The 17,386-nt window shown below is 45.9% G+C and overlaps 1 protein-coding gene across 1 annotated transcript in view; it reads right to left on the minus strand.

The window, feature by feature from the left end:
• LOC143280966 (uncharacterized) overlaps positions 1-11,943 on the minus strand; it is a 13,024-nt gene extending 1,081 nt beyond the window's left edge. The window contains exons 1-3 of the mRNA XM_076585807.1: positions 11,490-11,943; positions 5,920-6,021; positions 1-5,072 (exon numbers count right to left, since the gene is read on the minus strand). The exon at positions 1-5,072 is cut by the window's left edge and continues 1,081 nt beyond it. Coding sequence (XP_076441922.1) covers positions 4,296-5,072; positions 5,920-6,021; positions 11,490-11,747 — 1,137 coding nt within the window. The 5' untranslated portion in view covers positions 11,748-11,943 and the 3' untranslated portion in view covers positions 1-4,295. The remainder of the gene's footprint in view (positions 5,073-5,919; positions 6,022-11,489) is intronic.
• Positions 11,944-17,386: the final 5,443 nt, after the last annotated feature.

The raw sequence follows: 17,386 nt of genomic DNA on the forward strand, positions 1-17,386 counted from the left end.
ACCCCAAAACCCCACATCATTTAGCGCACAATATGAGCACTGAGACGCAACAGACATCATCATCAACAACCTGTGCGTTTTGTATGTGTATGTGTGTGAATATTTTGTTTTGTTTTCTTTAAAAGAAAATAATAAATAAATAAAAAAAAATATTTTAAAAAAAGACGTGTTAATTGCCATTTTCCAGTCCCAGAGAATATTCACCTGCCAACCTCATACTGAATGAATCAATGAATGTCCACTTTCTCCTATTTTGTCAACTAACCTCCGTCTACATTTTCCACAAGAAAAGATCTTTGGGATGGGATGGGGAGGGCAGGGGGTGGGGGGGGGGAGGAGGCCCGGGGGGTGGGAGGAGGGGCGAAGCAAAGTCTTGTGCAAGCAATCATCAAAATAGACAGATCCTACCCATACCGAATGTTATGCACGATCTTCTTTCCCCATTCATGCTGTATATAAAGCTTAAAAAAAGTTAATAATAATAAAAAATAAAATTATTTTTAAAAAACCCAAAAACCTTTTGAAATATATATATATGAATAAGAAGAAATGTAATTCAAACAAACGTACACAATTCAGAAATGCCTTACTTTCCGCCCCGCCCCCTCCCTCACACCCCCTTTCCCCAAACACCCAGAGACGCGCGTTATAATTAATTACATGAAATCCCTCGGAAGAAGTCGGGGTGGTGGGCGGGGTACATGAAACTTGATAGTCCTACATTTCATGTACGAGATAACATTTACAATGGCCATTCCACCAGATTCCTCAAATAACAGCTTTCTCATCATTTATTCAGTCAATCCTGACATCACGAAAGCAGAACTTTGGAACTTTTCCACCGTTAAAAGCCAAGCGACTGACCCACACCACACACACACACACACACACGGAGCCCCCAGGCGGCCAATCCCTGCTGCAACACACACACACACACACACACGTACACACACACAGAGGCCAAGTTACCAAGCTGCACCAGCCAAGTGTAACAAACAGCAGCAGCCAGCCCAACCTACATCAAAGCCAGCCAGGCTGTCCGCGTGATGCAACAGTGAGCCGGCGCTGCTGGGGTTCAGTGCGCAGGCGCGAAACCGTGCGCGAGCTTGTCAGCCGTTCTGATGCAATCTCCACCACTGCGCACTTCACCTTGCCGCCTCGCGACCTCAAGGTCGTGCGACCTAAAAAAAACTTGACGCCGACAGACCGGCCAGTTCTGGGCGTTTCAGCTTGGGAGCTGAGAGCGTCAATTATGTGTAGATCATGGTGTGGTGAGGGTGGGAAGATCGCAAGACAAGATGTCGAGGTGAAACTCTCTCTCTCTCATTTACACGCGCGATTCAAAACCCAAGTCAGAGCTCGCTTTTTTTTGCTTTTTTTTTTTTTTTTTTTTTTTTTTTACAAACCGGCTGCACAAAAGCGTCAGCGATGCACTTTCTAACTTTCAAGAAGATAGCTTATAGTTGCTACACAAAATGGGTTGTTTGTGAGAATGGCAGAACTGAACCCGAGCTTTCTGACACAAAGATCGGTCATAATTAAAGCCAACACCCCCTGCATAAACAGGTAATTTATATTACTTATTAAAGGTTTAATTAAGTTTCCCTTTCACACAATAATTTCGTGATGATGTCCTTGTGACTGATGCCTGCTGCTGGACATTTTCTTGTTTCAATTTCATACCCTGATTGCATTTGTGCCTTCTATCGGGTGTCCCCACACAATACCGCAAACAAAGCCACAGGGTTTAAAATTAGTTTCATCTCTCTCTCTGCACACCTTATATGCAATGGACAAATGTGCTTCCTTGTAACTTGAAACACCAATTTCATATTTATCATGTTAATCTTTGAATATGTAACAAATATTCTAAGGAAAGCAATCAGTTTTTTTTAATGTGAACAGCATACTTGTATATTTCTGTTAACAGACAAGTGAGCTACCCTAAAGTTAACACACATTGAAAGGTTTTTCATTGATGCAAACGTAACAAGTCTTGCTCACCCCACATGACACATTACAATCATGATATAAAAAAAATGAAAGAAGAAACACAGGAAATGGACTATAGAAAAATAAAATGTAATAAAGAAATAAAGATTTTAAAAATGGAAAAAAAGTTAAAGGTTAAAGTAGAATAAAATCAAAATAACCTCCATAAGATAGAGATTTTTTTTTTTTTTACTTAGAAAATAAAAACAGAAATAATCTAAAAATGGACAGGTGGTAATATAAGCTCAATGTTGCTTTCAGTTTTGTTGCCTGAACATTTGATTTTATCATGTGAGACATGCTGACAGTTCCAATGAGGTAACACAGTAAAGGCAAAGGGTTGTACAAAAAGAACAGCCACCTCTTCCTGCAAGTGTGCGTTTATCAAGCTGTGGTCAAACTCTGTCGCACTACGTCTAAAGCGTCATTTACTGTACCCATACCCAAAACAATGATGAAAGTATGTCTTTGCCAAAGTGCAATACAGAAATGGCCCATACACACCCATATTCCTTCCATACACATTCACATTCCTTACAAGTTACATGCACACATCAACGAACCAAAGTGAGAATGTCTTGAATGACAGTCCCAAACAACTGGAACCAACTTCACAAACTCCCACTTCTTCCTGAAATGCACGTAGCAGCAAATGAGAACCATGATCCTAAAAGATCATTCCATGAGATATTGAAGCAATAATGAAGGAAGGAACATACAGTCTGTGATTGCAGTACAGGCACACTTTTCCTACAATAACAGTATGTCAATGAATCAATGAAAAAAGAAACAAAAAAAAAAGAGATAAAAGTTTTAAAAAGAAAGGACATGATAGCATGACACAAACGGAAATGCTGACGTCACAGCCATTAATCAATTTTAGAATGTGAATCAAATTGGCCGAACAAGTTGAATACTATATACCTGCCCTACAAGATGCTACACCTGGCCAGCAGTGTGTAGATTTGTCAACATGAATATATGATTTTCCTACATGCTGCATAGCAATCCAACAACATCTCAGTCATTACACAGTTTCAAACATTCATATGAATCATTCCGATACTCATGATGCCAGTTTGAAATCAACTGCAAATATCCAACACTGTAATCATACTGTTCCATACACCCATTGGAATCATTTCCGATACTGATGATGCCAGCTGAAAATTAATGTGGAGTGACCACTTTTTCATCACCACATACACACAAACAAGTACATGCACTCAGTACAATCTCACAAATTTTTCAATCAACTGTTTAAACTGCTGAGACTTGACAAATATGAGCCAAAGAGATCGCAACAACTGGACGTACTTGTGACAAGGATTGAAAATTGTTAAGTAAGTGAATATACACAATCTTTGTAAGAAAAGTAGAGTAGTGAATGTCAGTGGTGGACTGTGACTTGCTGTGATTTTTTAGTGCATGTTATTTGCTTGCTGTTTCATTTCTTCAGAGACTAAAAAAAAAAAAAAAAAAAAAAGGCAAGGGTAATTTTCAACTGTTACAGATACTGCAGAGCAGAATTAACCCCAACTTCAGTTTGGCACTGACCATTCCATACACTCACTTGTGAACTTTGGACTCGCCTATGTACTTTCGTGTGTAGCTGTGTGTGTGCATGCATGTGTCTGTGTGCATGCACATGTGTGTGTGTCTGTGTGTGTGTGTGTGTGTGTGTGTAAAATTGTTGTGTATGCATGCAGAGCTGTGTATTGTAACAATCACTACAGATAAAAAGACTGAGAAAATGATGAAGGTGGAGAATGATGGAGTCAAAGCATTACATTCCAATTTGTTTCACATCATAAACATTGTCTTCAGAGCTCAGATCATCAACAACAAAGGGCAAGATGGTTGGCCAGTAAACATATTTCCTGGTCTGCAACCATAATCCATACATAGTATATCAAAAAGTCATACAAGAAATTAGTTTTTCAACGATATAAAAACAAAAAAACAGAGAGGGAGGAGGGATGGATGTTGGGAGTTGAGGGTCACGGGACACTGATTTTTAAAAAGCATTGCCAAGAAAAGTTGTTAAGAACATCCTGTACAATCCAGTCTTTGCCCTCGTAGAATAAAAACCAAGATCCATGCAGCCAGCTGTCACCTCCTGCCTTCCTCTCCCTGTCTTTCTGCATATTTTGCTAAGGCAAGTCACCACGGACAGTCAACACTCATAACTTCAATCTCCAGTTGCAAGCTTTCAGTTTCACATCTTTCACTAAGTCTTTTACAGTCGCTCCTTTTGCCCAGACCTGTTCTCTCATCACTTACAACACACCGAGGCCTGCAGTTCAAACTTTACACACCTTGATGGGGGACTGCTGAGCCATCAGACCTGCCTCACCCATCACAGGAACAGTCTGGTACAGGTTATTGTTATTGTTCATGCGGTTGCTGTTCTGGTACATACCAAAGGCATTGGTATTGGCATTGATCGTGTTGGCGTTGGTGAGAGCAAAGGTGTTGTTAGCGTTGGCATTGAGATCTGCATGCTGTTGCAGCTGTGAGTTGGGGTGAATATGGGGGGGATGAAGCTGGTGGTGCCCAAAGGGCCCATCAGGCTTTTCGGAGATGGTGGGCAGCGTTGTGGTCATGAAAGGAGGAGCGCTGAAGTTGTGCCGTCCGCCCATCACAGGGGACTTGGGCAGAGAGAAGGTGGGGGACACTGTGGACATGTTCATAGCACCAGAAGAAAGGGGCGTGGGTGTGGGCTTGGAGAAGAGGAAGTTGTCAACAACAGGGGAAATCTGCTGCTGGCGGGACTGATCATTGTCCATGGCCTGCTGGGGGGCTTCGGCTGTGGGGGTCTTGGTCAGTTGGGTGAGGGGGGTCAGCTGGTTGAGGGGAGTCAGCTGGGTGAGCTGGTCTCCAGATGGGCTGCTGGGGCCGCAGCTGCCTGGGGCCACATCTGTGCCTGTGGTGGGTGTGGGTGTGGGGTTTGTTGAGAACAGGGTGAAGGTGTTGGGGTAACGCTGCCGCAGAGAGTGGCGCACCTTCTGCAGCTCATCCTCCAGGTTCTGCACAGTGCTCTTGAGGCGCGTGTTTTCCTCCTGCAGTGTCTTCAGAACCTGCACACCACACACAGAGAATCTGTCAAGTTCTGTGATTCACTGCTTCAGTACTATCTCACATTCTTCAGGCATGCTCAGTCATCAACTGAGAAGAAGAAAGAAAAACACCCGTAGGTGCTGGGGGTGGACCACAGAAGCACAGTCTCCACCAGCCCTTACTACAAAAAAACTGGACACATCCATTTTGCTCATGTCTTCATACCCCCTTCTTCCATGCATTTTGTATGCACACCCTTGTGCAAGGAGAAATTAAAATATACAAAATGGGTGTAAAATTCAAGTGGTTAAAGCACTGGACTTTCAGTCTGAGGGTCCTGGGTTCGAATTTCAGTGACAGCTCCTAGAGGGTAAAGGGTGGAGATTTTTCTGATCTCCCAGGTCAACATATGTGCAGACCTGCTAGTGCCTGAACCCCCTCTGTATGTATATGCAAGCAGAAGATCAAGTACCACGTTAAGATCCCATAATCCATGTCAGCGTACGGTTGGTTATGGAAACTAGAACATACCCAGCATGCACACCCCGCAAAAGCACAGTATGGCTGCCTGCAAGGCGGGGTAAAAACTGTCATACACATTAAAGCCCCACTTGTGTTCATATGAGTGGACGTGAGAGTTGCAGCCCACGAACGCAGAAGAAGAAAATATATGTATGTTTTTTTGTTTTTTAAATATGCTTGCTTTTTTTTTTCAGTGTGTGCATCCCTAGCTTGTGTGGTGTGTCCACTACACTTATAAAATCACCCCCCCAAAAAAAAACATTAGCAACGGACACACAACAAAGGATATGTCAACAAAAAGAAAGAAAAACAAAAAACAAAGTGGCATCATAAAAGACTGCTTACAGTTTGCTGTTTCACTGTCTGTTCCTTGCGTCGCACTCGGTAGGCCTGTGCAGACAGCTTGTTCCTCTCCCTCCGCCTCTCCTTTCTCTTCCTCAGCACATCCTGAACCAAACAAAAAGGAGAAAAAAAGAATGAATTATCGTCGATGAAGCTGAACGAGTATTGCAAAAAGCGCCAAAACCGACAATGTAGGCTCAGTATATACAGGGCTGCGATGCATGCTGGGAGGTCAGACACCCAATGACACAGGCTGGACATTGGTCACTCGGCCACCAACACAGCGCGAGCAGCTATCCTCGCTCGCGGGCAGCCTATTGCGAAGTTTTCCCTTGTTATACAAAGCTTGGTAGAAGAGAAGAGAGAGTATTGCAAATGCCCATATGTGTAAGCCATTGCACAATAGTGCAGAAATTATAATTTTATGTCGTTACACTTAAAAAAAATTTTTCCAATTACTTTCAAATGAATAACCTCAAATTCCAGAGGAAATGGTTCCCATACACCGGTATCTTTAAAACATGAATCTCATTAATAATTATAAGAATGGACATCAATCCTGTAGAAGGTTCAGAATAAGCAGTTATTTCATTAGATATTAAGATGATTTTCTATTGTGAAAGTAATGATGATCACTAATTGAAAATCCAGCATATTCTGTAAGGTATACCCAGGAGATACTGATTATTTATCAATTTAATTATTGACCTATTTATTGGTACAGATCCTTTTGAACGGGTCCACAGTCTTCGAGAAGCATTCATTGAATGGCTATGTGTCTTTTTTTTTTCTATTCAATTATTTGCTTTTTGAGACCAGAAAGGAGTCATTCCGCTATATAGTATGAAGGCAATATGATATATGTACTATTTCTTAAAGGTTAATGGTTGATTTTTCATTCCGCTATACAGTATGAAGGCAATAAGATATATGTACTATTTCTTAAAGGTTAATGGTTGATTTATTTTACACCAGTTGGTATAGTTTTACTTTGTATCTGCTTGAAAATTGGCTGGCTCTTCCTTGAGATAAAAGTGGCACAGTGCTGTTACCAGCCATTCCCCCCTGGCTCCCTCTGGTGTATTTGTGTATCCTAAAAAAAAAAAAATTAACAATTTTCTTTTTTACTTATGACTTCTACGGCAATACTTCTTTTGTACACACACAGTATGTATTATATATAGATAGCTACACACACACAGTATATATATATATATATATATATATATATATATATATATATATATATATACACACACACACATACACACACACACACACACACACATATATATATATATATATATATATATATATATATATACACACACACACACACGCACAACATTGTGTGTGTGTGTGTGTGTGTGTAAAGATCGGTCTTTATTATGTGCATTTCTGTTATGAATGACTACACCACTAATCTCTGTGCAGCATCTCTGCCACCCGTTCTCCGCACCACCGTTTCCCTTCCCTGCCCCACCCCACCATCAGCTGTTGTCATGATTACAGTCAAGTCCTACGTGATGGAGGTCACACAGAAGCTGACCTGCATGACTCTTCCCAACCACCCACCCCACTCCTCCCCATCCCCTCCCTCCCCACCCGACACGGCCCGGCGAAAAATCGTTGTTAACGGCGCGAACAAAGACCGTGCAGCTCGTTTGCACCCAGAGAAACCCGAGGCGCCGGAGCTATCGGGGATACCCCCAAAGATTGCGTCATGAATCGATGACATGCGCACGGCAGCTTGAGGCTATTTTTAACGCTGACGGACCGCTGTCGGCATCGCAGCTTGACGCTTTGCGCGGCGCGCGCGCTACACTGGCTGGCGTTGTTGCTGCCCCTACGCTCTCTCTCTCTCTCTCTCTGTCTCTGTCTCCACCCCCACCCCCAGCCCTTCCCCCAGCTCCCTCCACCGAACCGCACAAGAATTTTCAAGAACAAAGCAACTTCACAGCTGGTGGAGGGGTGTGGCAGAGGGAGATGTGTGGAGGTGTGGAAGTGGTGTTGGGGAGGCGCGACAGCGACAGCGACAGCACAGCACTGACCGACAGACAGACAAGGACGTTCAATGGAAGAGGAAGGGCTGAGAGGGGAGGGGAGGGGAGGAGAGGGGATGTAGAGAGGGAGACGGATCTTGTGAGGCTGAATCAGCTGATGCCATGACGCAAGCAAGTCACGCGCAGACAACCTTGCAAAGCTGGGGTGGTGGGTGAGGCCTAAAACCATCCATCAGTCAGTCCCGTTGCTTCCCGATAAAACTTGGCCACTCTAGTTACAGCTCTGTGTTAGTTCTAAGTCAGTTTTACTGTTGTCTTTTCTCTTATGCCCTGGATACTGAGAGTAATAACTCAGTTGTTGCGTAATTACAAGAAAATCCCCATTATCATTACTGATGAATAAAACAAGCGAGAGGAAATAATTCACATGTGAATGGAAGTAGAACGTGTACAGTGACATGGCGTTAAAAAAAAAGAAAAAAGGGTAGACAATACAGTTTTGCTCAAACTGAAAGGCCACGCCATCCAGACTATGATCCATGGGATTGGGTGTTCCATTCATACCCCAATCCTTTCTCCCTATCACCCACCCCGCAGCAACCCCCCCCCCCCCCTCCTGATAGTTCGGAAAACAACCGTTCTACCTGGCATGAAAGCTGACCCAAGAGCACCTGAACCCACCAGCCAGACGTGGGCGGAGTGTGTGGGTGGGGAGCTGTGATGCCGGCGCGGAGATATGTGTGTGTGTGTGTGTGTGCGTGTGTGTGTGTGTGAAAAAGTAGACGCAGCGTTCCCACTTGAACTGACAATTCCTGGCACTTCTCACACCAGAACACCCCCCCCCCCCCCCCGGCTCCACTCCCTCCCACCCTTGTCCATGCACCCCTCCCCCCCCCCCCCCAAACCCCTTCCCTCATTGACCTTTGAACGATCTGCAAAGGCAACGTGATCTTTGACCGCCTGCCTGTGTTCAGGGGCAGCTTAGCCATGCCACAAAGGCGAGGGGTGGGGAGTGTGAATGCCGACATGGGAGAGGACAGCCATTTACTGGTGCAAATATTTTGTATCGAACTGAAGGGGATAGGCGCATTCAAGTGGAAGAGATAGGAGTCTTTGTGACAGGCGATAAATCGTCTTCCCCTTCTGTACTGATACACCTCTCTCTCTCTCTCTCTCACACACACACACACACACACGTACACACACGACATAGTCACATATTTTCGAGAGGATATGCTGTTTGAAAGATAATGAAATATACTGAAAGAATCGAATTCTCCGAGACGGAAACCCGAGGTCGGGGCACTCACAGATTCTATATACTGGAATCGATCCGCGATCCTCCCCAATATCCCCCCCCCCCCATACACACACACACACATTCCTCCCCTCCCATCCCTACGCCCACACCAACTCTCATCGCACCTAGCCCCCCACCCCACCCCCCACCCAAACACACACACATACACCCAACTCGGGGGCACGTCAATTTTCCCCAACACCCGTCATCGTCCTGGTTGCATATTGCTGGGTGCAACGACCCGTCTGTTTTGCAGCAGCCCCCAAGTCATTGCCCTCCTTGCACATAGTCCTAACAAACAAACCGGGTGCCGCTCCAAGCGTGCTGAAAGGAACGTCGGCAACGGCTGCTGCTTGGGCGGGTGGGGAAGAGGAAAAGCCACAGGGAGGGGTAAATGGGGGGAAGAGAGGGTCGTGGGGGCGTAGGGAATGTGGGCACGGACGGGAGGGAGGCAAGGAAGGAGTAATAAAAACAGAAATAATCGGTAACATACGCAGGGGAGAGGGGGGAAGGGGGGGAGGGATTGGAGAGGAGAAGAGTGCTGTTTACTAAGAACAGCGTGGAATCCGAAACGATTCTTTTAAAAATAACGACTGAGCCAACTGAAAACCAGAGCAGCAAAAATTCCAGTTGGGAAGGGGTGGGGTGGGCGGTTACGGTGGTGGTGTGGGGGGGGGGGGGGGGGGGGGGGGGGGGGGTGCCGGGGAGAAAGAGAGGGGTTCCTCCTCTCCTCTGCGACCATTATCATCCAGCCTATTGGCCTACAGCGGGCAGAACACCCGATCCCAGTCCACACACCAGGCAGATCTTTCCCCATAGAACAAGTCGACCATTTCACATTAACATGTCTAACGAACGGAAAAAAAACAAACCCAAAACAAAGTGATCTGACAGAGGTTGTAATTATCATTAATTAAACAAAAAGATACATTTTATATTCCTTCATGGCGATTTTTTCAGTAAATGAACAAATTTTCTTCTTTTTTTTTCAAGATTGAAACTGATCACTTTACACCCTATCTTCTCTTCCAAACCTTTTTCTTTTCTAATCTTGGTACGAGTTCCGTTATATCCATACTAAAATATCCGGATTAAGGCAGGGTTAACCGTTGAGATTTACGTTCATGGAAAATTCCCGTTCTCACCGAGTTCAAGCCCTTTCTTTCTGGGTCAGTTTCTGCTTAGGTCATGAAAAATCAGGATCTGAACTAATGGGCAAAGCCGCTTACTGTACATATCTTGATACTAGAATGCGACCCGCGGCCGCGTTCCACTTTCAGGACACGAGGAAAGAAGGAAGGATAAGAAAGGGAAGAAGAAGAAGAAAAATGTATAAACTGCGTCTCTTTCGCTCAGAAAACTGGCATGCAGCAAAAGGCCAAAGGTTGTGAAGGGCACGGCGCACGCGCCGAACTATCAGCTGATCGGGCCTTGCACGCGCACACCTGGCTGTCACGCGCTGCACTGCTGCCCCAAGTCATGCACAATCGAACGTCTACCTGAACGCAACTGTACCACCAAACCGCAACACGTATGCAGCCGGCGAAACAGTGATCGATGGATCTTCTTGCGAGAAAACCATACAGCATAGATTCACTCTCCCCCCCCCCCCCCCCGCCCCCCATCCATCCCTTTACTCCCCCCACCCCACCCCCCCCAACGCCAGTCGTTGGAGATGTGTTCATGCTGCGAAAAGCGACCTTGAGTGCATTTCGTCACCGCTCACCATGCGTTTAGACTAAAAATAGATAGCTGACGTCAAGCTCCTGGTCACCACAGGAAACTTCGGAAAATGACAGTTCTTGGATCCACATGATCGTGAGTCAGGCAGTAAAAAGTAAAATATTTCAAATTGAAGCACACTGTTTCTCTTATGAACCTTTTTTCAGTTTTCTATTAACATACAAAGTAAGCCGACAAAAGCAGTTAATTAATGGTAATATTATGCAGATGACCTCTAACAGCTGACCGATTTTTCGAGTTACTCCCCTTGACTCCGACCGTATTTGTTGCCTCGTCAGCTGATGTACAAAACTGCTCAAAGTTCACAATGGTAAATGCTAAAATTTAAATTTCCCTGCCAATACATTTCTAACCCTCTCAAAAACGACTGCACACCATGCAACATGCAGTGCCCAGCGCGAGATTTGCAGTGCGCGTGCAGCTGACCGAAAAACCGCAGAGCCACTCGCACCGTGCGTGAACACCCGTCATCACTGGCAAGCGTGCACAGCTGATCGCATTGTGAAAATAGGTCAACAGCGACTTACCGTGGTTCCTGCGCACTTTTCGTCGTCGCCGTGTAGATCCCTGGAAGCTGTACTGTCAGCCCCATCACCCTCGACATCGACTTCGGAATCCCAGTGTGAATCACTGGAAGATTCGTAGTCGGACAACTCCAAGCGTCGAGAGTTGAGACTCGACAAAACTTCCACCGCTCTCGCCGCGAGCTCTTTGTCCACAGTCTCTCCCGAACTATGTCGAGATCTGGGTGGGCTGAACAACTTTTCAGAAATCACACGCACCATTGTGAAATAATCAGGTTGGGAAAACAGTTAGCAAGTCGTAGGTTTTGTGTAAAATAAAGTCAAGGAGGCTCTCAGTTTAATATTTTTTCTGTCTTCAGTTGCCACGAGTTCTTGCGTTGTACTCTATCTCTCACTACGGTTCCCGTCGTAGTGCTCCTCACCGGCTTTCCTCCCGCACAGCTGATCTTCAGTCAGCTGGGCACTTTATGTACAACAGGGCTCTTTGATTCGATTGGCTGCCGGTTGCTCGACCCTGACCTTATGAATATGAACGAGCCGGCATTCTGTGTCGGGCCGCCTCGTTTGCCGGAGTTTGCTGATGATGAAATGACTTTTCGTCGTTGCTGGTCGTCGTGTGTTGACTGGGCCGTGGGATATTTTTAGTCCTGACTGAATCTTTCCGCGTTTCTTTGTCCCAAAACGCAGTTCTTGTACATTTCAATTCTTGTCATCACGCGAACTTTCCTGTCGGCTAAATTTAGAAAATGGCGTCAGCTCCCGGAATCGAGGACGCGAGGGCAGTGACAAGATCAGTCTATGTCAACTGTGCGTGGGCTGCCGGTTTCCTACTGCACACGTCCGGTTGATCAGAATGGTAGATCTGCTATCGGCACACCGCTTCCCGGAGTCGACTGCTGCAGTACCACTTTCAACCATCCTTCAGAATTTAAACTGATCGTTGACTACATATTTCGTGGTTCGCGACAGTATCTGGCATCTTCAGTGCAGGCAGGCGTCATTCACATCATTTCCTGATTTTTACCTTTTTGGCCCAAGATTATTTTATGCTGACATGTCACATGTGTCATCATGCATGGAGCCTACTCTCAGCGCAGAAAAGAGCGTGAGAATGATCACACACACACACGCGCGCGCGCGTGCTTTCACACACATACACTACAGGTCTCGTGCCTGTGCCACACAACAAATCCCTTCAATACGCTCCCCACCCACCCCCACACACTGATTCATACTTCTTTTACGCAAACACACACACTCTCTCTCTCTTCTCTCACAACCACACACGCACACACACACACACTCTCTCTCACACACACACACAACCACACACGCACACACACACAAACAGTGTTCTCTGACACCGAACACACACACACACAATGCTCATGCACACACACACACACACACTCACACACACACTCACACTCAGCACACAGAGACGCACGCTCACACACACACACACTGACACACACACACACACACACCGGCACAGACCGCACATACGTACACTGACTCCCCCCCCCCCCCCACTTTTGCCCCGCCTCCCTTCCCCTCCACACAAAACCGACTTAGTGACCTAGTTTTGCCGCCATAGAAAATAAGCCAAAGGGCCGTGATAATAATATCATTGAAATTACTTGTAAGCTGATGTAAGCTTTAGTCGGAACTGCCTCAATACATTCGTACCAATAATAGAAACAGCCAACGCATGCCACACAAGTCAGTCATATCGGAAACAAGAAAACTGACAAGTGAGTCTGTGATTGCCAGCAACAAGACATCCATTATAAATGTTGAACCTGACTTACTGGGGAAACCAGTTTGTCAGCCACTGCAGTAATAATAGCAACTCCCAGATCAATTTGACGTTCGTATAAAGCACAGTTTCTCTGTCTCTCTGGTTCGTCAGTCTGTACGTCTCAGTTCAAGTAGATATATATACTCTTCGCCGTGCACGTAAGTGTCGTGTGTTGTGACGGACGACTGAGCGCGTGCACAGCCGCGTGTAGGACATGCACACCTGAATGCATGCACACACCGAACACACATACAAACACACAGTAATTCGCATTTGTAATTATACTGATTTACATACCAACGGTGCACACACACACACACACTGACACGGATGCACGCATGCGCGCACACACATACATACACATTCACACACACACGCACATGCACACACACATACACATACACATTCACACACACACGCACACGCGCACACACACACATTCACACACACACATATACACACACATACACACACACATGCACACACACACATACATTCACACACACACACATACACATTCACACACACACATACACACACACACACACACACACACACACACACACAATCGTTAGTGTCAGTCCACCTCTCTCTCAGTCTGGACTGCTTGATCTTTATCTCACTTTATCTGGTGCTCGCGCATCAACATGATGATGAAAGAGAGAGAGAGAGAAGGTGAAGAGGGAGAGAGACAGAGAGACCGACAAACGGACACACAGACAGAGGGACACACACACACACACACACACACACACACACACACACACACACACACAGATACGGAGAGAGAGAGGGGGTTGAGGGAGAGAGAGAGAGAGGGAGACACACACACACACACACAGAGGGAGAGACAGAGACAGAGAGAGAGAGAAAGAGAGCATTCCGTCACGTACGCCAACTCCACCCGGACCTCGGAAAGCAGTGAGGTGATGTGACCTAATTCAGCACGGGGGGGGGGGGGGGGGGGGGTGGAGGGGGGGGGACAAACAATTCTCTTGCCTGGCTGAGAGGGAGGAAGGGGGGGGGGGGGGGGGGTCGTCATTCCGGCCAGCTTCTAATCGGTCCTCCCCGAGCCACTGTAGTGTCGGCGGGAGTGTCGCTGACGACTGTTTTTGGTTTTGTTGTTTGCCCTCCCGTTGCCAGGCAACCCGGAGGTTACAGTTATGGACTACAAACAAGCGCATAACGTCAGGTGGTGGTGGTGGTAGTGGTGGTGGTGGTGGTGGCCATGGGTTGTTTCGTATCTTTGGCTTTCGTTGTACATACAGACACCCAGTTCGGGTGTGGACGAATTGATGTCCACACATCTCTTGAAAGTTAGAGAGCGCGTTTTGCTCATGTGGGTAGTCTTATCATGTCATTCAGCTAGAATAGAATAGAATAGAATATGTCTTCATTACCAAATGTACCGTGGTCACAAGGAATATTTAAGGGGTGTGTGTGGGTGGGGGGGGGGGGTGGGGGGGGATAGTACATAACAAGGTACGAACATAAGTCGAAAATCATACACACAGATACAGTAGAAATTAGGATACATACAAGTGCATATCAATATAAAAACCTGTGCATACTCACACATGCACGCACTGCACACACACCCACTCTCTTTCTCTCTCTCTCTCTCTCTCTCTCTCTCTCTCTCTCTCACACACACACACACACACACCACACACACACACACACACACACACACACACACACGCACACACACGTTTGAACAGAAGCCACATATTACATGTGGATGGGGCTGATGACTAGATCTTGAGGTAGATGGTTAATTGTCGATTGCACAATTCTATTTATCGTTGCACTGCACTGCAGATCATCTTGCTCTGTCTTGGGCTGTTCTCTTGGCTTCACCCCAGGTCATGCTGGTGGACTGGAGTTCTGCCTGTAGAGTTCTTCTCCAGGTGGTGACTGGTCGTCCCCTCTTCTTCCGCTTCCCCTGTGGGTTCCAGTCCAAGGCGTGGCATGGAATGTGGGCCTGTCCTCTACGCAGGGTGTGTCCAACCCAACCCCACTTCCTCATCTGGATACTCTTGGTGGTTTGGTCTGGCTTCGTCCGGCGCATGAATTCCTCGTTGGAGATTCGCTCCGGCCATCTGATGCGGAGGATAAGACAACTAGGCTGTGCTTTTTTTTTCTTTTTTTTTTTTTTTGCTACAGGAATGATTGTTAATTTCTTAAAGCAGTGTGGCACCACACAAGACTGAAGGGGCATGCACACAAGTAAATAAAAGGTACACTGGAACAAACCCAAACATTCATATATGAATTTTGCAAGTTAGGGTTGTACGGGGTCGTAATTACAACATTGACTCACAGTAATATTATCATCAAATGTTGTGAATTCAGACTTTATATCTGTTTAGAAAAGTTATCGTAAGAATTTATATGTAATACATTTGTCTAGAAAATGATATTCATCTTCCAATACATCACATGTTTTGCATTTTCTTGCATGTTTTTGGGTTTTTTTTTTCCCTGAATGGCCGATTTCCACATGTTACTCGTAGCATCATGGGCAAGATCGTTATACACGGGTGTTCTCTCAGTGACAACGGGGTACATGTAAATGCTGTCAACCGTACTGAACCCCCTGGTATGGTGGTATGGGCACTGATCGCGGTCAGCGTGCCGAAAGTGTTGGAACTTTTAACGAATCACAATCTTCTTCTTCTTCGTCGTCGTTCGTGGACTGCAACTCCCACGTTCACTCGTACGTACACGAGTGGGCTTTTACGTGTATGACCGTTTTTACCCCGTCATGTAGGCAGCTATACTCCGCTTTCGGGGGTGTGCATGGTGGGTATGTTCTTGTTTCCATAACCCACCGAACGCTGACATGGATTACAGGGTCTTTAACGTTACGTATTTTGATCTTCTGCTTGCTGTATACACACGAAGGTTCATGCACGAAACAGGTATGCACATAATTATGCTGACTTGGGAGATCGGGAAAAATCTCCACCCTTTACCCACCCGGCGCCGTCACCGTGATGACTCGAACCCGGGACCCTCAGATTGAAAGTCCAACGCTTTAACCCACTCGGCTATTGCACCCGTCGAATGAGAGTCTGAGTTCGATAAGAACAATGGAGAAATGTGACTGAGGGGTGGTCCTGTACTATGATGTTTGACAGACACTTTTTTTTCCCTTCGTCAGTGAAAATGTGGTGTGCAGCGTTTGGCAGTTAATGTGGCAGGCCTATCTTCTTTCCTGTATGCACTCGACTTAACGAATCCTGCAGTAGATTTTACAGTCGTTTAACTCACTCAGTACGGCCAGTCCTCTCTTCTCCTCTACACAGACCCCTCGGATGTCCAGTGGGTGTCTGAATGACCCAACCTTTAGCTTCCATCGTAAGAATTGTGGTATTCTTTGTCAACATTCACCTCTTCAGTATAAGAGCCTTCCTCTTGCAATATTTTGATGATGGTAATTGGGGTGAAATGCTGTTAACGTCGTCTCTTTCGCCGTTCGTATGAAGAGAGTTAAATGTAAGCAACACCATCTGCGTTGTACTAGTAGGTCAGCCTCTGTCGCCGTAGTTCGTGGTTTCGGTAATGGTAGATTTAAGAATGTCCACGGTGTATATTTCAATCCTTTCACTGCCAAACTCGCATTTATGCAGCAGCTAGGTAGAGGACCCATGTCACTAAAGGGTGACTAAAGGTCTGTTATCCATTAACCTACTGCTCTATATATTCGGTGGTAGGATAGGTCATATTTTCTACACATCACAGGGGGGAATCCCCAGCTATTCTAAGACACCATATATTTTATTTTCTGTGCTAATAGCACAAGGGAATTTTGCACTCCAAATTGACTGGCAGTGAAAGGGTTAAGGGTCGTCGACAGGGTCGTTGTATGGAGTTTTCACTGATAGAGGAGGAGTAGTAGTAGACTGCGAGATGGGGAGCGTGTCGATACTCCCCCGTGCAGAAAGCATTAACAGTTACAAATATATACATTCATCTGTATTTGACTGGGTTTTTTTTATCTTTGTGAGAGGGACTATTGACACAGGGGAGTATCGACACGGGGGAGTATCGACACGGGGGAGTATTGACACGGGGGAGTATCGACACGGGGGAG

The sequence above is a fragment of the Babylonia areolata genome, chromosome 4 (genome assembly GCF_041734735.1).
Source record: "Babylonia areolata isolate BAREFJ2019XMU chromosome 4, ASM4173473v1, whole genome shotgun sequence".
Taxonomy (NCBI): Eukaryota; Metazoa; Mollusca; class Gastropoda; order Neogastropoda; family Buccinidae; genus Babylonia; species Babylonia areolata.